This window comes from Anas acuta, chromosome 4, assembly GCF_963932015.1.
Source record: "Anas acuta chromosome 4, bAnaAcu1.1, whole genome shotgun sequence".
Taxonomy (NCBI): Eukaryota; Metazoa; Chordata; class Aves; order Anseriformes; family Anatidae; genus Anas; species Anas acuta.
The window spans coordinates 50,284,338-50,302,856 of record NC_088982.1 but is presented as its reverse complement, the minus strand read 5'-3'; the positions used below and the strand labels follow the sequence as shown (position 1 = coordinate 50,302,856).

The following is an 18,519-nucleotide window of genomic DNA, read 5'->3' as shown; positions in this document are numbered from 1 at the left end:
GAAGATGGGTATTTGCAAAGTTGTTGGTTTTAACACTTAGGAAGGAACCAGCAGCAGAATCTGGGAAAGGAATAGACTAGTCTATTAATTCAGGAGAATGCAGAGGTAACTTATGGACAGCATTAGAAACTGAAATGAGGGTATTTCGAGTGAAACAAATATTTACAGGGCGCAATTTGAAAGAATGGAAGGTAAATAATACAGGTATTCTTTTTTAACACTCAATTTTCATGGGCTTTCTTTTAGATAAATATAGTGTGTGTTCTGTAGTGTGATGGTTAATTTTCAGCCCCTAAAGCAGCCATTTATTGCAATAGCTGAAGTTCATCATAGCTTTATTGCAGTCCTTTATCTTTTACTATCTTGCCCTGTCTGAGTAGAGGCTGTTGTTTATGTCAAGTAGTACACATTCTTGAGAGAACTTATGATCTATTAAAAATGTTTGCTTCTTATGTCTTAAGGCAGCAAACTTTGAAGGCTCTTAACCTTAAAAGTTTTTTAATTCTACAGTCAGCCATGGATTCAATTTGATTTCAACATGCAAGCATTACTGGCTGTGTAGCTAGAAACTCAATTATAATAATTATCAGAAAACTTTGGAGAAGTTGACACAATTGTCTGCAGAGCTATAACATTTAAATTTTAGGTTGATGCAAACTCAAGCTGTGATATTAGATTGAGTGGTGTTATACATGTTTGAAAATAAGTATAGAAGAGTGTTTGTAGCCTGTATTTAATGTGTAGTGGAAGTCATATTCAAAAAGTGATTTTACTGTGAAAAATTGGAAAAACATACTTTTTTTTTTATCGGTCAGATGCTAAAGAAAATTGTTGGGCTGAACACTTCTTTAAAATGTTGTTTTAATATAGTAGTACACAAATTGTGCAACTGTGTCTAATTAAGATGGCATGCATTATTTTCCTGAAAAGCGTCTAAGATAAACACAAATAATTAAAAACAAATGCAAATTAATGTGTTTTGTTAGTTGCATCTTTTTATACTATGCCTTTTCTTAAGAACGTTCCCTGGGATAACATCACATTAAACATATAGTCATAAAATTATGCCCAATTACTGCTGTGAATGCTTTGATATTGTTGAGTCATGCTAGCTGGAAGAGTTTGCAAATTTATGTCCAAAAATGTGTTTATGGGTTTTCTCCTGTTATTTGACCTTTTAGTGCATTTTTACTGGGATCTTGGTTAAAAAATTGTGGTAGGAGATGCTTATGTTTGACTTAAATTCATTATGTTGCTATTATTGTTTTCTGTTCAAGATATACTTAACTTTTAATTTGCTGTGTTCTACTCAACAAACAGTTCTAGGCAGTTTCCTGTTTTGATAAGTTTTAACATGCACAAGAATATTTTTAAAAGCATTGTTTTTTAAAAGAACCTGAACTAAGGTGGGATTTTTTTTCTTCTATAATTATACAGGTACAGAGTTGTGGTGTCTTATCCTCCTCAGAGTGAAGCAGAACTTGAACTTAAGGAAGGTGACATTGTTTTTGTACACAAAAAACGTGAGGATGGCTGGTTCAAAGGCACTCTGCAACGAAATGGAAAAACTGGCCTTTTCCCTGGCAGCTTTGTAGAGAACATTTGAGAAGATTCATTCCGAGAGCTTCAAATCATACCATACTGCAAAGTAGCACAAGTATTTTACCAGAAAAAGCACAGTCATGAAATATTTTCAAGTGACTGTAATGTAAACAAAAATATTACATATTTTTACAGTGTCTATAGCACAATTACACCAGCGAACAAAGAAGATGAAGGCATCTGCTGGTTTTATCACTTCGGATTCTTAAGTGTGATGTGTGCCTTGTACTGTCTGATTTATTATATAGAGGAACTTTTTTCCCCCAGCTATGTTACATAAATGAACATTTGTTTACAAGGCTGTAACTAATTTATTCTTGTTTTTTTTTAAACTTGAATTTTGTGTAATAGCTGAAATTCTTGTGACTATGATTTTAACAAATTATTAATTTATGAAAGAATAACTAAGGGGAAGCTGGATTCTCTCCTTATGAACAAGCAATTATATCTGATAAAGAGCCTCCCGTTTATCCTCTGGACATTTTTCCCCTGCTGTGTCTGACAGTGGAGTAAGTCTCTGTTTTGCGAGTTAATGTTGAGTGGTGGTGATGTGGCGTCAAATAGAATTTGCCAGGTGGGGAAAAAATGTGTATTTAGTTCTTTGGATGGAGAAAAAAAAAGTCAGTGGTGTTCCTGAGTCTAGTTGTACTCCTTCGTAAATCACCCAAGCAATGTTTCCAGGAGGCAAAGATGTATGTGAACAACTGATTAAAATTCGGCAATCTCAAGGTTAGAATCATCTCAAGGTTAGGAAGGAAGAAATTTAGAAGTGTCGGTAAGAAATTCCCTATACCTTCTGTTTATGTAATAACTGGGCTATTTGAACAAAGCTTAGCTTTGTATAATTTGGCCAGTCCTTTGGGCATTTAGCGCTCAGGAACCAACAAAATTGGAAGGAATGTTAAAGCCCAACACTTAGAACAATGATAACTTGAAAACACCTGTTTAAAAAGACTTCATACAAAAATAAATTTATAAGTTGTACTTAATGTTTAAAAATGCCTAAGAAGTGTAATTTGCTGTTTTCTTCTCAAACTGATCTGCATGGCCAAGAGATGTTTAAAAATGTCTGAGCAATAGTGGTGGTAAGTGATGCACTTGTGTTAAAGTAAAAGGCTGTATGAAACACTGTGAAAATTTTACTAACTTCTTAACCATTGCTACTTTGGTATGTTCTGACCTTTTATTTGTCTTGCATGTGTTATTCGATTCTTGCAGTAATATAGCTGTGCATGATTTGCATTTTCCATCCCAATTATCTGTTGCTGGGTTATTTTGCTCTGAAAGTTTCCCAAAAGCCACTTGACCAAAACTAGTGAGCAACTCACCTTCAACTAGAGAAGGTGTCCAGTGTTTGAATCATTAATAAAATATTTTAATGTCCTTGCAGCTGATGGATATAAAGAACGCAGCCTGCAAGAAAAGTGTTGTTAGTCTTTCAGGGTTTTGTTAGAGATTTGACACTGGTGAACACACACGCTACTCAGCTGAACTTGCTTTTTTTATTTTATTGTTTGATTGTAGAAGTTCAATTGTGACTTTTTGCAAGACACTGAGCACCATCATCTCCAGTTAAATCTGATGTAATTTGGCTGTTACTCAGCACTTTACAAAGGGAAGCCAGTAGTGTGATTCAGTGTCACACAGTATACAGAATATTGATGTGTTAAATCCTTATCATTTTATTTTTTGAAGTTATACATTGAAAAATATCATATTAGCGACAAGGATTCCTTGCCATATCAGGTAGTTATCATGATGGTCTTAAAAATAAGAAAAAGTATATCTATAAGTATATGTAGTTGGACATGACATCATTCCCAAATTAACCATCTCTCTGAAACACTGTATAATTCAGTTTTTGTGTTTTTAAATATTTTAAATAGTTTACTTGAATATTCATGTAATATATAAAGGTTTTGTGAAATGAATTTTTAGTTAGAAAGAAGCTGATATCAGCTTTTGTCAGCATAAATTGGCACTAGTGTGTCATAATATTCTTATTTTGGAAAATTTATTGCATTTTATATTAAAGACTACTAAAGGTTAATTTTTTCTATCTCTACTCTCCATATTTTAAACAAAGTGACTAAGGTACCTCTATTAATAGAATTTCATGGTGTAAAGTCAGTTAAAAATCAGCTGTTAAATCCAGTAGTTCTGTTAGATGGAATACATTTTAAATTTTTTTAATATTAAATGTTTGTAAAAAGGGCTTATTACATAGCAGTGCAACAATGACAAAAATGCAGTTTATCATGCCTTTTTTGGTGATCTTTTAGGGGTTATTTTTTGGTTTTGGCTTGGGATTAATTCAGTGTAGAAACAGACAAACCCTGTGCATTTGCTTTGTGTAATTCCATAAAAAATTTTGTAAGATATTTTATATCTATGTTTGAAGTCCAGTGAATGTTAAGTGTTTGATTTACTATGTTAAACTTCCAATCCTAATAAATATTTTCTTAGCAAACAGCTAAATCAAAATGTGTATGCAAACATTAAACATAAATTACTTGTAAAAACAAACAAACAAACAAACAAAAACAAATTAATTACAGAATTTATAGGAGGATATTTCTGCTGATGGAGAAAGTCTTCAGATTCCGTAACGTTGGAAGTTTAGAACGGTGAATATTATGCAAAAACTGTAGAAAGAACTGATGGATCTGGCTGATCTTGTCCTGTTGCTTATTTCTGCAAGCAACTTCAGAACACATAGGTAACTTCCATCTCAATCTGATCATAACTGAGTAGTTTGCTCTAGGTCTTCTTATATCAGGCACACAGGAGTTAAAAAGTGCTTTCCCTAGAGGAAGTATCTCGTGTAATAGATCTGCTGTGTGTGTACTGAGATAGCTCCCAGCCCTGAGATTTGGGCATCTACCGAGGTAGAGGTGTTGGGTGGCAAGAGTCTCCTTTACCCCAAAGAAGTTTGTTGAATTAGGAGACCTCGATTTGGATGTGTTCACTCGTCTACTATATACGTCTGGCTGATGGAAAAGTGGTAGAAAATTATTCCTGATGGTATTTGTAGAAATGTTTAGATGTTCTAAATGTTGCAGCTACTATGGTAGGTTTCTTGTTAGTTAAGGTTGACTTGGTCCTACATCCTGCTAGCAGTGGGTGATGCAGTTTCAAGTCCTCTCTGTAAAGAAGGGATATTTTGTCTAAGTTTCCTTAATTTTAAAAATACATTTAACAATTAAAAAGCAACATGAGTGGTAGAAATGCAGAGTGGAAATTATTGAAAAACAGCTTTATTTTTTTTCAGAATTGTGATCAGACATCAGTGTATCCGTAGAAGAAAAGTACACACAAATGTCATGGTAAGAAATAAAACTATTTCTTTGGATTGGAGGGGTTTGTTTGTTTGTGTGTGTGTGTGTGTTTTCCTGTATTGTAATTATTGAATAATTCTAATACATGTTTAGCGTTTGGATTGCCAAAGGTGCTTGAAATCCTGTTCACCCTCACTTCATTACCTCTGCCTTACAGCAGTGATGCCAATTATGATAGTTTTGCATAGGTTTAAAAACATGGCTTCTGAGCATTCTGTTTCTTTTTCATAGGGCTGGCAAAATGTTTCATCTGGATTGCTCTTTTCCAGTAGCTTTAAGCAAATATGTTTAAAGGTGCGTACTGACTTTAATGAAGCACAAGAATCCATTTGTCTATTTAAAAAGCTTTGTGTCTGGCATTAATAAAACTCCAACAGCATAGTCTCATGTATTTGCACAATGGTGATGTCCCTGGTTTGTAGGGTATCCTGGGTATTGTAGGACATACAAATGCACCCATCTTCTTTGGATTCTTACCACAAATCTGCAGTAAGTACACTTCTCAAATCACTGTCAAGTGTTCTTTTCCTGCACTGTGGTAAGTAGTTCAAGGTAAATCTTACAGCAGATCTGAAGCTTGGCTTAACCAAAACCAGTGTCGTTGTTCATTTGAATGATTTAAGTATTAATCAGCTGGAGTACTCAAAATACCTGTATATAGAAAAATACTGAGAATGGTGATGGTTGAAGGTGAGGACCCAGACATTAAAGGTAAGGAAAGAGAAAAAAAGCTGGATGACCTGAATGTGTGACATGGATCTTACCTAACTTATTTGTGATCTGTTATCAGAGTCCAGCTCTATGAAAGGAACTAAGGGGAACTTGAATGTCTAAGACTGAAAATGCAGCCCTCAATCTTTGCGTAGTCTCTTAAGCTTGCATTTGCCCGTGTCTAGAACAACTACTGTTCTGTTTGGCCTGAGCTGCATAGTTGTTCTCATGTCAAAACATGTCTGAAATCCAAAACAAGACATCTGTATTCATGAATTACCTGAAAGGCACCTGATGCGTGTGCTTTGAGAATATATATCACACTGAGTACTGATTTAAAAGAAAACAAACAAACAAAAACCACAACAGGAGTTACAGGCTGCCATTTATAAACAGTGGTAGTGTCTATTTTCAACATAATCTATGTAGTATACTGATATTTGTGGGTTGTCTTGGGAAATGGTACAGATGCAAGGCAGTCTTTTTCACAGTGTTATCCAAATTCCTCTTACTTTCTAGGAGACAAACTTGTTGAGGTCCTTGAAGTTAGCAGCTGCTCTTGAAAACCTGAGGTCTCAGCTTTCTGAGCCTCAGTTTCCTCATTTGCCAAACTGACAACTCCAGTTCTTGTGAGGTATGTGATGTTAAGCCCATTCTAAATGTAAATGCTCACTAGTTTTAGTGGACTTGCAGATACGTTCTGATGGATGATTACACATGCCTTCAAATACACTCAACAGCTGGAACATCTAAATCCTTCTCCTAGAGAAGTCTCCTGCAGATTGATTTCTGTGGGTGAAAGACTTAGCTGATCCATTGAGCAGTTGAAGAGCAATTTGATCAGAATCAGCTGGATACAAGGAACAAAACATAAATGAATTCACTGTATCCAATCTGCAATATGCAAAAGCTATTCAAAATGTAACATAATGAGCATTTCATGCATGTCTATCAAATCATGGCAGTTACACTGAATATAATGTTAGTTGATGTCAGAAATTACTATTTATCCGTTCCTTCTACTGTTCTATTTCCTACCAGCTGTATTATTTTTCTCAAAATAGAAGTGGCAAAATCATTCCTTAACTTCACTGCTGTTCCTACTCAATGGATTAAAGACAATTTAAATGCAGTAACGTTAGCCCCAGATTTCAACTATACATCGTTATAACTAGCTTGTAAAAAATCCCTCTTAGCACGTTTAAATGAATAGTACTCAGCTGTTCTTTGCAACCAACCTAAGTCCCTATATGATGGTCCTGTTTACGTGGCATGCAAAACACAAAGCCTTCTGATGTTTGCATCTAGTAGTTACTTAGATCAAAACCAATCCAGGAGATGTGCCCAAACAGTAGCTACATTTTATTTTCATAGTAGTGGGAACAGCCTGTGCAGGAGTGCAAAGAGTGGAAATTTGGCAAGCACAGCAAGAAAAAAGTACTGTATTACAAAGGCAGAAAAAAAATGTCAGGATTTTAAAATATCTGTGCAGGTGTTTTCTGTCCCTGCTGTCTTAGATGGAACCCCATTCCATAAAACAAATGGACTTTGATCCTCCCCCAGCTTCCATCCTGCCACACACACACTTTCTAGAAAGGAAGGCAATAGAAGTCTTTAAAAGATCCAAATTCTTTGGCATTAGAACACATGGTTGGGCTCTCAATTACTGCAAATCAGTGCTACTTCATTGATTTCATTAAACTTTGCTGGCATACACTGAATATGCCCCCTACTGTTAAAGTGAAAGAAAATATCTTCTCTGGAGAAGGAATATATCTGAAAGAAACTGAACTCGTTCATTTTCATACTTGGAAAATACGGAGGTTTAAGGGCTGTGTTATCCTTTTCTCAAAAAATGTTTATTCCACCGGTATAGATAAGGCTGTAACTAGATCTGAGATGATGCTGTTTAGCAGCACTGTAATGCATGGGAGACTTGGTCACTTTTCAATCAAACCTATAAATTTTCAGATCCATAATTGCAGAGTAGTGTCTGGTTTGGAAACAGCTGCTAGCCCCGGAATCTTCTGTGGTTAGTTACTGCAGTATTTTCTCATGGTATATCTGTGGAGGCTTGGGAGAGAAGATGAGTCAGCAGCTGAATGTCTTTAAAGTGGTCATTGACTTTGTTTTCCACAACGAGGGACATGACCTAGGTCAAATTTCTTATTTCAGCTGGCTGAACTCTTCAGTAAGCTGAAGAATGCTAGCTCTTAAAAGTTTACAGTTTAAGTAAGTTTTCTCTACTCTCTTTGCTAGGAAATCTCAGTGTGTCTTTTGAATACATGCAGATCAGGAAAATTTGCTGTGTTTTTTCTTCATTATCAAAGGTTTGCTCTATGCTTCTGTCCAACTTCTAATTTTAGAGTTTACAATTGACTGTATTGTCCTACATCTCACTGAAATTACAGAATCACAGAATTGTCTACGTTGGAAGAGACCTCAAGATCATCGAGTCCAACCTCTGACCTAACACTAACAAGTCCTCCACTAAACCATATCGCTAAGTTCAACATCTAAACATCTTTTAAAGACCTCCAGGGATGGTGACTCCACCACTTCCCTGGGCAGCCCATTCCAATGCCTCACAACCCTCTCAGTAAAGAAGTTCTTCCTAATATCCAACATAAAACACCCCTGGCGCAACTTAAGCCCATTCCCCCTAATCCTGTCACCAGGCACGTGGGAGAACAGACCAACCCCCACCTCACTACAGCCTCCTTTAAGGTACCTGTAGAGAGCGATAAGGTCACCCCTGAGCCTCCTTTTCTCCAGGCTAAATTAATTGCATTTAGTAATTTATGACATCTGATACGCATTATAGCTTTTTTTACAAGGATGAAATTTAATAACTTTTTAAAATAAAACAATATTGGGCTATGTGAAGATCAGCATTTTCAGGAAGGATAAGAACACATGCAAAGAGATAAATGTTCTAAAACTTGGTTTCAAAATATTTTAATAAAGGGGTAATCGCCCTGCCTATGCATTCAGTACCCTTGTTATCACAGGCATATTCCTTAATACTGAAGTGCATTTTTTTGCCAAAGACTGCTAGGCATAACTCGTAGGAAGCTGGAGTGCTTCTGTTGAGAATGTCTCTGGGAGACGGAGATCAAGAATGAGATGGTGTCTGAGTTCTGTCAGGTAAACCAGAGACAGGTTCCTAACCAACTATTGTTGGCCCGGTTGTGTGTGCCACTACCATATTGATTTCTGGAGGCCTGCAATGGGTTTGGTCAATAAAACTTCTGATTTGTACCTGTTTAGATGTAACATCTAAATTCCTCGATAAGGAAATGCATGTTAACTTGTTGCCAAATGCAAATAAGATTAGGCAATATCCACAACCCATCTCTCTCATTTGGTGTAGTATTAATGAACACAGAGAATATATGGAAGTGGCCCCCGAGAATCAAGCCCAACTCCTACATTTAGACAATCTAAGACAGTCTAAATACTAAAATATAAAACCCTCTGGGTAACATTTCTTAAGGGTTCTCTTGAACACAGGATCGGTTTCCGAGAATGGGAAAGTTGCTGCAGTTCTCTTTGACTGATGCCTTGCCAATCTTTACTCTGCCCCAGTGGGAATGGGTGGGAGGAGAAAGAGCCCTGTAATTAGAGATCGGTGAAACATTGTCTGGTTTAGCTTCAATTTTTTCTTTTTTATGTTTTTGTCACTAAGCTGTCCCTTAGTAAAGATGCCAGTACTCCTCTCCCACAGTAGGGCGGTGTGGTTCGTTACTGGATCTGACCAAGTGTTTGGATGTCTGGGAGATGAGGACCACAACAGAACCTCACTGCTTACGTGTCTGTGAGGCCTCTTCTTCCCAGCAGGGCCCCTGTGCTGACAGCTCCGTTGCCAGATTGCCTGAGTGCAGGTGCAGTCCGGGACCATGGCACGACTTGGTGGTGGAGCTGCTCAACATCCTCAGATGGCTGAACCAAGCTGTGAAAGCTGTCTGCTCCCAGAGCAGTCACATCTTTTCAGAGGTTGTGCTGGTGGGAAAAGATCAATCAATAGGTTGCGCCTGTCTTTGCAGTGCGATGTATTTATGTTGGCAAACCTTTGTTGTGTAGGCTCAGCTGAAGCGTGTTACTGATGAACAGGATGATGTGGGAATTTTTCCATCTGCTCTCTTACTGCTTTTGCTGATCTGTGTAACAGGTTTGGTTTTGACTGTGAAGTATCACACTCTCGTAGCTGACAGTAATAGAGCATACTCGCACAGCTGTGATTTAATTACACTACAGCCCCCTTTTCATTGAGTAATGGCTAAATCCGCCAGTACAAGAGGTATCTTCTGTCAAGTACAAGAGTTAGCTTAGAGGAAAAACTAGCGAACCTGTGCTTTTGGGGTTTTTTGGACTTGAACGTCAGATAGTGCCAGCAGAGGCTGTAACTCTTCTTTGTTGTCTGTGTGTGAGCCTGAAGATCTGTCCGCATATATCTGTGTATTTTCTCTTCTAAAATCTTGTGAAAAGCAGCATTTTGAAAAGTTGGGTAGTTTCTTCAAGGGCAAATACTAGATTCTGGTCAACTTCTGGTTGAAGGTTTTTTTTTTTTTTTTTTTCTTAAAAGCTGCCAGTTTGTCAGGCATTTGAAATAACATAAATAGAAAGTATTGACAACTTTATGTTAGCTTATAGCTGGACTATGCTGTATTTTTGCTATATTCAGTGACACAATCAAATGCTTTGGGAGCAGAGATTGGATGCTGAATTTGTGATTCCAAGTATAAAAGAGGTCCCTAAGGCATGAATGTAATATCTTGCTTATAACTTCAAATTACTTTTTTACAGCCAGAACTAGTATGTCTAGTGGCTAATTATAACGTAGCCTGATGTTATGCCCAACCACCTCTTTCTCTGCTTTCTCGCATTTAACCTCCTAGGCCTTCATTTCAGAAAGGATTAAGTGCGTTGGACTCTGATTAAACAAAAAAGCAAACAAAAAAACGTTAAGCACTTTACAGAACAGGAATGGATTTAAGCATGGTCTTGATAGTTAAATGTGTGATGAGGTGTTTTACTGAGTAAGTTTTTCTCTGTCTGGACCATCCCAGAAATAAAGTGGTGTGAAGCATCTGGTTCTAGGAAAATGAATGCAAAGTTACGTACAAATAGAAGTTATTTATACATTTCTAAACCAGCAAGAATAAGTCCAATTGACATTTCAATCCTAAAATTGATTTCTTGGGTGCTTTAATGTTTAAATATGAGGGGAAACTACAGCACTTTGGAGATCTCCAGGAATGTTTTCTATTTTCCACTTTGAGATTTAATGGTCATGGTCGACTGAATTGGCCTAGAATACTCTTTCCCTTCCTCTCATGTTATGCATTAGTCACCATGGCTGTCTTTGGTGTAATCCTTTGGTGTATGCACTAAAGCTTCACTGACTTCAGAGGGAGTTTCAGGTGCTTGTGAGTTTTGCTGAATCAGGGACTTAAATTATGCCTTGGACCGTGCTTAAGCAAATAATCCCAGACACTTTCACCAACTGGGTATTGAAAACAGTCTGCTGACACGCATGTTGAGAGCAGTGCGTGTCTCCACTGAAAGCGAGTTCAGAGCAAAGGCCTTCAGTTGCTGTAATTGGGCAGCACAACACATGGATCAAGGCTTGTTCCAAGAAATCCTGGCAATGCTGACAATAATTTCAATCTGTTTGTGCACGTCCAACGTTAGTCATGTGGAGTCTCCTGTCACTAGTTCTGGAAAACTGTGATGAGAAATTTACAGTGATGATAAATTTACAGATGTAGAGTTAGAAATTAAGAGGGCAAATGCTTTCTTTTGGAGGAAAAGAAATGAAGTGCTAGGTGTAAGCTAGGCATTGTATCAGACATGTAATGAAGGTGCACGGGTTTGGTTTTGGTGGCAGGAAGAGGACACCTGTGATACCTGGGAGAGCTACTTACCCCAGCTGTGGAGGAAAAGCAAGTTGAGCATTATCTGTACCGATAACTGGAACAATGAACATGTAAAAGTCAGAGATGGGAGAGAGAGGCCTTTTTACTAAAAGAGATGTGGGAACCTCCTTAATTTCAGGGTAATCAAAATCTGGTTTATTTCATTGCAGCTTTTATCGTCTGGGTTTTAGGAATAATTCTTGGCTTGCCACATTAAATATGTCCAAAGGGCTGAAGGGTGCGACACTGTACATGTGCTTTTCTTTTTCTCCTTTCTTTGCACTTTTTAAAAAGGAGAGGATTGGCTTTGGGAAAGGAAAGGGTGAGATAAATGACACCTTGCCTTACGAGCAAACTAGTTGGGGGCCACAGAGGGAGGAAGACTTCCAAAAGCAGCATTATCAGCCAAGGGAGCACTAATTCTGGGATTGGTACTGATATCAGTGCTAGGTATTAGCTGCAGGAAGGGTTGCAAATAATCTGACAATTACTGTACCTAGAAATTGAATGGCTGCACACCTTATTAACTAAAAGACCTGTGCTTATACAGGATGTGCTAAAGGTGTGAAAATCAAGGTGAATGTGTAGCCTGTGTCTGAAAGGAAAGAGCTGCCTTTCAAATGATGCTGTAAAAAGAAATGAGGACCTGTAGCATCGCAATGCCTTGTTTTCCAAAGGAAGATACATGGATGAATGCTGTGCCATTACTATTTGTATGGCTGTAGTTGTCTTAGTTCAACATTTACATGTTAATGTGTGTGCTCTTCTGAAAGAACTGAATCATGCTGTAGCGGAATGAATGGATTTTATTACAGAAAGCGGGGCTGTAGAATGGAGCTGTGATCCAGGCTGATGATCTTTGCTTTACTTAGATACTGTTTATCTACTTGTTTATGACTTGCATAATGCATTTATATTATAAATAAAACTAGAAAATTCCTACTTATGAAACAATTACGTTTAGAGGCATGGGAGATACAAACATTAACGTTACTGTAAGTGAGCTTTAGTTAGATGGTAGAACTGGGCTTTGTGTTTTGCATTTTTCAGTCACACGTGAGTATAATTCTTGTGAATTTGGAAATGCCTAGAATGCAGACACTGTTAGGGAGAATATTATCCTGTATGTTTTTTTTTTTTATTATTATTATTTTGACAGAAAAATGAACTGGTAATTTACTTGTTGGGTTGATAAAATATGCAGAAACAGTTAATATTAGTGGCAGATGTGATTTCTCAGCTGGTGTAAAGATATTCAAATTTATGCTGCTTTTTGAGTTACCACAAGTAGAATACCTACCGTGCCCTGCTCTGTACAGCGTATCCATTCTATCATCACATGAATCTCTCTGCATGGCTGCCCCTCACATGGCAAGAGCTGTTCATTAGGAATGGCTGCCTGGCACTGGCTTGTCTCATTCACATAAATTTGCTGGCACAGACAGTGCACACTAATTCCACATACATGGGTTTTCTCATCCCTCGGGGAGCAGTCTGTCTTATCAGAAACAGAATGACCCTCCTGTCAGCATAACAGATTTATTAACTTACAAGAATCTTGTTTTGGAACCTCCTGCTGTGTTGTGCAGTTCCAGATGGCAAAACAGAAGAGCGTGGCAGCGTTTCTGTTTGCTTGCAAGCTCCACCCCACCCCACCTCCCTCATTAACTGACTTGTTTTTGTCATAATTTCTGAGCGTCCAGGTACAGAAGTCTTAGAGCAAAAGGCTTCCTTTTACATCCAAATAGGGGTATTCAGTGCCCTATTTATTTCCCCATGTATCTTTTTTTCCCCAACTGCTTAACAAAATAGGCAGCCTAGATTGATTACAGCTACGAAGGATGTCGCAACTGCATGTAGCATTACAGCCAAAATGGGTTATAAAACATTATGCAGAGTTCTGCCACTAAAAATAGCTATGCATTGAGTTGAACAAAATGCAGAGAGGCTGGATAAGGTCAGCCTCGGTACAACGTTACCCAGTTCTCACAACAGAGAGTCTACCCACCTAGTCCACGTGTTATGCAGGAGACGTAGTCCTGCTGTGTACTGGATGAGGACATAGTGTTTTTCCATTCTCAGCCCATTTGGTTATCTGGTTTCTCCTTTTCTATACTCCCTGGGCTGTTCTCTGCAAGATCACAGCTTGTTCTTTTCTCTTGCATCAGTGTTACAAGGCTGTGTACCAATATGTCATAAGTAGAATTGCTTAACACTTATTTATCAGATAATTTATTTACATATATTTAACAGCTTTTAAATCTAAAAATACATTGCCACCACCCCCCCTTTTTTTTAAGCACCAGAAAATGGAAGTCTAGCTATGTTGCAATGTTTAGTAAAAAGGATAAATCTTATTTGAAAAATTGCAGGAAATACTGAGCTACTATTAAACTTTTCTCTAGTGCTCATTTTTTTTTTGGTTACTTCCCTAGCCTTCCCTAACCTATTTATGTTTCCCATTAAAAATTAATTATAGTCTCCAAATAGGGCCTAAGGCCTGGATCTATTAATTCATTTTTTTTCCAGGTGTAGTTCTCTTTCTACAGTAAGGCCTAGAAGTGCTTCCACAGGAGAGAAAAAAAAAAAAAGACAAAAATTGTAGAATATACAATATCTTTTCCAGGGGCTATGTCAAGAGGGGAAGTTGGTAACCGTTAGCCTCAATTAAAGATGGGAGAACTTACAGATTTTTTCTTCTCTGAACGTAAGTGGCTTGGCAAGTCTTAAAAGAAATTTGTAGCACAACCTCTGAATTGCAGTTCATAAGAACGTCCTTCCTCTTAGCAACCTAAATAGTCTATTGCCTGAGTTTCCCATTCCCCTGCTAGTTTTTCTTCCCTTTTCATGTCCCTTGGGAAATAAAATTGGACCACAGACTCCTGGGAATAGGGTCTGTCATCTGTCTTTGTGCTCTGCAATGGCTGGCACATTCTTAATTGTAAGAAGTTAAATTATTTAAAAAAAAATAATAATTTAACCACTTCATTTTTTTTCTTGCTTGTATTGACAAATAAATATATATATATAAGTGGTGGGCATCATGTGATCACAGCTTCCTTAAACATTCATATTCCAATGGATTTAATGAGCGTTTGGGAGCCAGATGGCATGCCATATTTTTTTTTTTTAAACACTTTAGAGCACATGACAGACAACTAATGTTGACAGGAGTGCTACACTGAGGTGTCTGCAAAGCAAATGTGTTGCTTGTTACTATTAGAGCAGAATAATTGTTTATGAAAGGCATCCTCAAATTGAATGATGATTTGATGAAGTAAACAGGAATGAGTTCTGCTATGTAAACATTGCACACTGCAGAAACGTTTCCCACTTGTATAAGTTGCCTAAAATAATCGTGATCTGTGTGCACGATGAAACGTTGTATTATGCAGTGGTAGTCAATGAAGTCAAGATTTGGGCAATTTTGCTTGAAAATCTGCAGTCTGTGAGCAATATTATGGAAAAAAATATGATTTGCAGGTGATAAAGATGACACTTCTTCCTGTAAGACAGAAAGAAAAGCGTTCTTTATCCTTCTGTGTAGCAGGAAGAGAGAAAAACACAAAGGGAAGAATCATGTAGAAGAAAGAAACAATGGAAAGCAATCGACTTCACAATTCCAGTTCAGGTTGGTTGGAGCTGCAGATACATCTTAGAAAGTCATGCCTGATGACCCTCTTGCTGCACAGAATCAGCTGTAAGGAGAAGCCAGCTATCTTGTTTTCAGAAATAGCAAAGTCTCTGATAAATGTTTTGTCATCACTTACGTATCTTCTCTGGCTTAGTAGCTAAGCTGAGACAATCAGGGAGGAAATGCTACCTTGAATCTCCTCAGAATATTCGGTGTTTCAGTTCAGTAATTCTCTGAAAAGCTAACCTTCAAGTTCTCTCTCTCTTTTTTTTTTTTTTCTTTTTTTTTTTTTTTTCAGTGCCCTTCGGAAGTGACTTTTTGGCAAATCTATAGTTCCCTGAAGAAATGTACCCTACTCAAACAGTGGTATATGACTTTTGTGTCTATTGAAAGAACTTGGATGGTCTGAGGGACATGTCCTGCATGTCCTGCATTCAAGTATAAACACAATGTGAAGAAACTGGATGAAGGGAAGTTGAACTCTGGCAGAAAGGGGAGCTTGTCCACGGAAGGCTGGGGATAATCTGCCACTGTAGTATGTAGTATATTTTGTATGTTCAGTATAGAAATGATACAAAACCTTATAGAGAACGTTTAGGCAGGTGAGGATAAAAATAAAATACTTATATGTGTGTGAAATTTTCCTGTTCTGGAAAAACAGCTCAGACTCCTGTAGCATCCTACAGTTGCATCAGCCTGCATCACATAAAAGACAAACCTTCTAGACTGATCTTCTAAATTGCTCTTTTCACTCACTTTGCAGTAAATATTTAATTATTTTATAAAATGAATAACTGTAAATATATATGATTCATAAAATTTCTTTCTGAGATTTCAGGATAGTAGCTTGTGCCATCCTAAATTGCTGTAATACTAACAGCAATCCAAATGTGGCTGGGCAGGTGTGCTTACTGGGCCTCTTGGGGAGCTAGGAAAATATGTTGGACTGCTAGGACAATCTTGTAATAAACCGTGCTCCTGAAAATCAATACCTATGAAAAATGATTACAGATTAAAACTGTTGAAATAAGGCATGTGTTTTATATAATCAGCCATCACTTGATCTGACATAGTCTAGAGTGAGCAATAGTTAATTCTTTTCAAGAATGCTAATCGCTTCTGCTAATTTTTGAAGGAAAATACTGTGATAGATAAATTAAGAAATGGCACTAGCAATCATCTAAAAATACCTCTTCTCATTTTTAATAACCTACCTCCTACCTCATTAAGCCAGCTGATTGGTATTATTATGATTTACTACTCTAATGCTCAGTCATTGGAAGGAAATACAATGTTATGGGCTTCTGTATCTCACAAGGAGATGAAGTCTTCAGCTGCTCTGTAATACATGAGCAAGATTAAATGACACCAAAGTATTTCTGTGAGGAGATGAGATATGAAACTAGATTTATTTAGGGCAATCTGATGGAGAAAATTGAATGTTGGGAATTGAGTTCCTTGAAAGTGCTCCAAGTGTTACTGTATGTGTTTCGGGCTGCAAAATGGGTAACAGCTGTAAAGAATATTGTCTTTGACATTTCCTATAATACTGGTGAAGATAAAGGAGGTGAGCAGTGTATGAGATATGAGTGATTGTCACTATCACTATCACAGTTGCTATTTATTATGGACCATGTTCAACACTCATTGCTGGCAAATCATCAGCTGAAGTTCTGCCAGAAGTCCTTATGGTTCGGATCACATCCATTTGCAGTTGTGGCGGGATGACTGCACAGTCCCTTGACGTGCTATTTTCTGTCAGTAAGAAGATGTGCCACATTAAGCTGGTATTCCTGCAGTCGGTAAATCTGTGCCTCATTAGGGTTAACCTTGCAAATAGTCCTGTAATGAACAATCCTGCTAAAATAGGAGGTTATAAAAATGGCTTAATGTTTGTGGATATGCCTTCAGTTTCCTGCTTCAAGCAGCCTTTGGTATCCTCCTATTCACAAATGTTACATATTTCTAAGCAGATATTAGGAATCATGGAAGTATTTCACTTTCATGTGTCTCAGGTCTGAGGACTAATTACTGTGTTCACAAAGTAAAGCTTTTGCTTCTATAAGTTCTTCTTAGTTCTTCTTAGAGCTTATAAAGGGAAGGCAGGTGAACGATCAAGTCATGTTGCTTATTAACTGTGTTGCTACTCCTGCAGTGTAGAGCTTTAGTTATCTGTATCTCATAGAGTTCAGTTCAAATCACTATGGAAAATCTTTCCACATTTAATATCCTTCCTCTTCTTTCTGACTCTGTTCACTCCCTTCTCCCTGTCATCATCTCCCAACATCCCACTTTCTTTCCTTTCCCCAACAAAACAAACCTGGCGACACAGTAAATACAGTGCACTGAACAGAAATATGAGTAGACACAGTGAATTTCCAGGAGGCCATATCACAGGACCGAAGTGGGCAACAATTCACAGGTGTCCATTCAGTAACCGATATTGTGGTTAGTGATATATTAGGGCAGGAATAACTTCATAATATGACGGAAATCTAGAAATCTTGGCTGTTTATAACTTTTTGCTCTTAGTCTGAATGCTGACAGGAGTTTATGTTTATGAACTAAAGCCTAGTTACATTTGCTGAGAAATACTTATCAAAAATACTTTTCACCAACAATAGGAGGAATATCCAAAGAGGCTGTTGCATGATAAATTATTGAAATTATAAATTCTTGAAGTTATTGCCATAGGTATTATTGTGCAGTGTATATAAACACGTAGTGAATGGGAGCAGGGATGAGAGTATGCGAGGCAGAACGAGCAAAGTTAGGACTGTTGATAGGTGGAGAAGGAAAGGCTGGTGCCCTCCGTGGCAGTGCCCTCCTGGAGTGAGGAGTCGGGTGTATGGAGGGAAGTGAGCGATCGCAGGAGAGACGGAGATCGTGGTGGAAATCTTTTAAGGCCAAAGTCCACTGCAGGAGGGGCCAGTGCCCGGGGTCGGGCTGGAGCCCTGCGCCAGCCTGAGGGGGGCGGTGTGTTGTTTTTCTTTTTGACGTAACTTTTCTCTCAGGTACAGTGAATTACGTTTCTCAAGAGCGAGATTTGCTCACATATTTGTGGGATAAGTGCGCCTAAGCGGTTTGGGCACGATGAGAGTGTTCAGTCCGTGCGGAAATTCTGGATACTGTGGGGGCAAAAAAGGAAAACCTTCAGTAATAAAGATGAGCTACGAATAAAACCCTGGCCCTGTGGCCACAGCTCCCTGAAGGGTGCGACTGGGGCCAGCCACGCAGCGGCAGGAGCGGGCGCCGCTTCCCCCTCACACCGCCCGGTCCCGCCCTGCCACCGTGGCACCGCCGCCGCCTCACGGGG

At 38.1% G+C, this 18,519-nt stretch overlaps 1 protein-coding gene across 3 annotated transcripts in view; it reads left to right on the top strand.

Moving 5' to 3' along the window:
* The window catches only part of SH3RF1 (SH3 domain containing ring finger 1), an 85,532-nt gene extending 80,201 nt beyond the window's left edge, over window positions 1-5,331 (top strand). The window contains exons 12-14 of one of the 3 annotated variants that reach the window (XR_011096235.1): window positions 1,438-4,321; window positions 4,874-4,928; window positions 5,172-5,331. Coding sequence is in view for 1 of the 3 variants with exons in the window: in XM_068681199.1 (XP_068537300.1) it covers window positions 1,438-1,606 (169 nt within the window). In the remaining 2 variants the exon portion in view is untranslated. Of the gene's footprint in view, window positions 1-1,437; window positions 4,955-5,171 lie in introns of those variants that run through there. The other 2 variants (XR_011096234.1, XM_068681199.1) reach the window with 2 other exon arrangements.
* The last annotated feature ends 13,188 nt before the right edge of the window (window positions 5,332-18,519 follow it).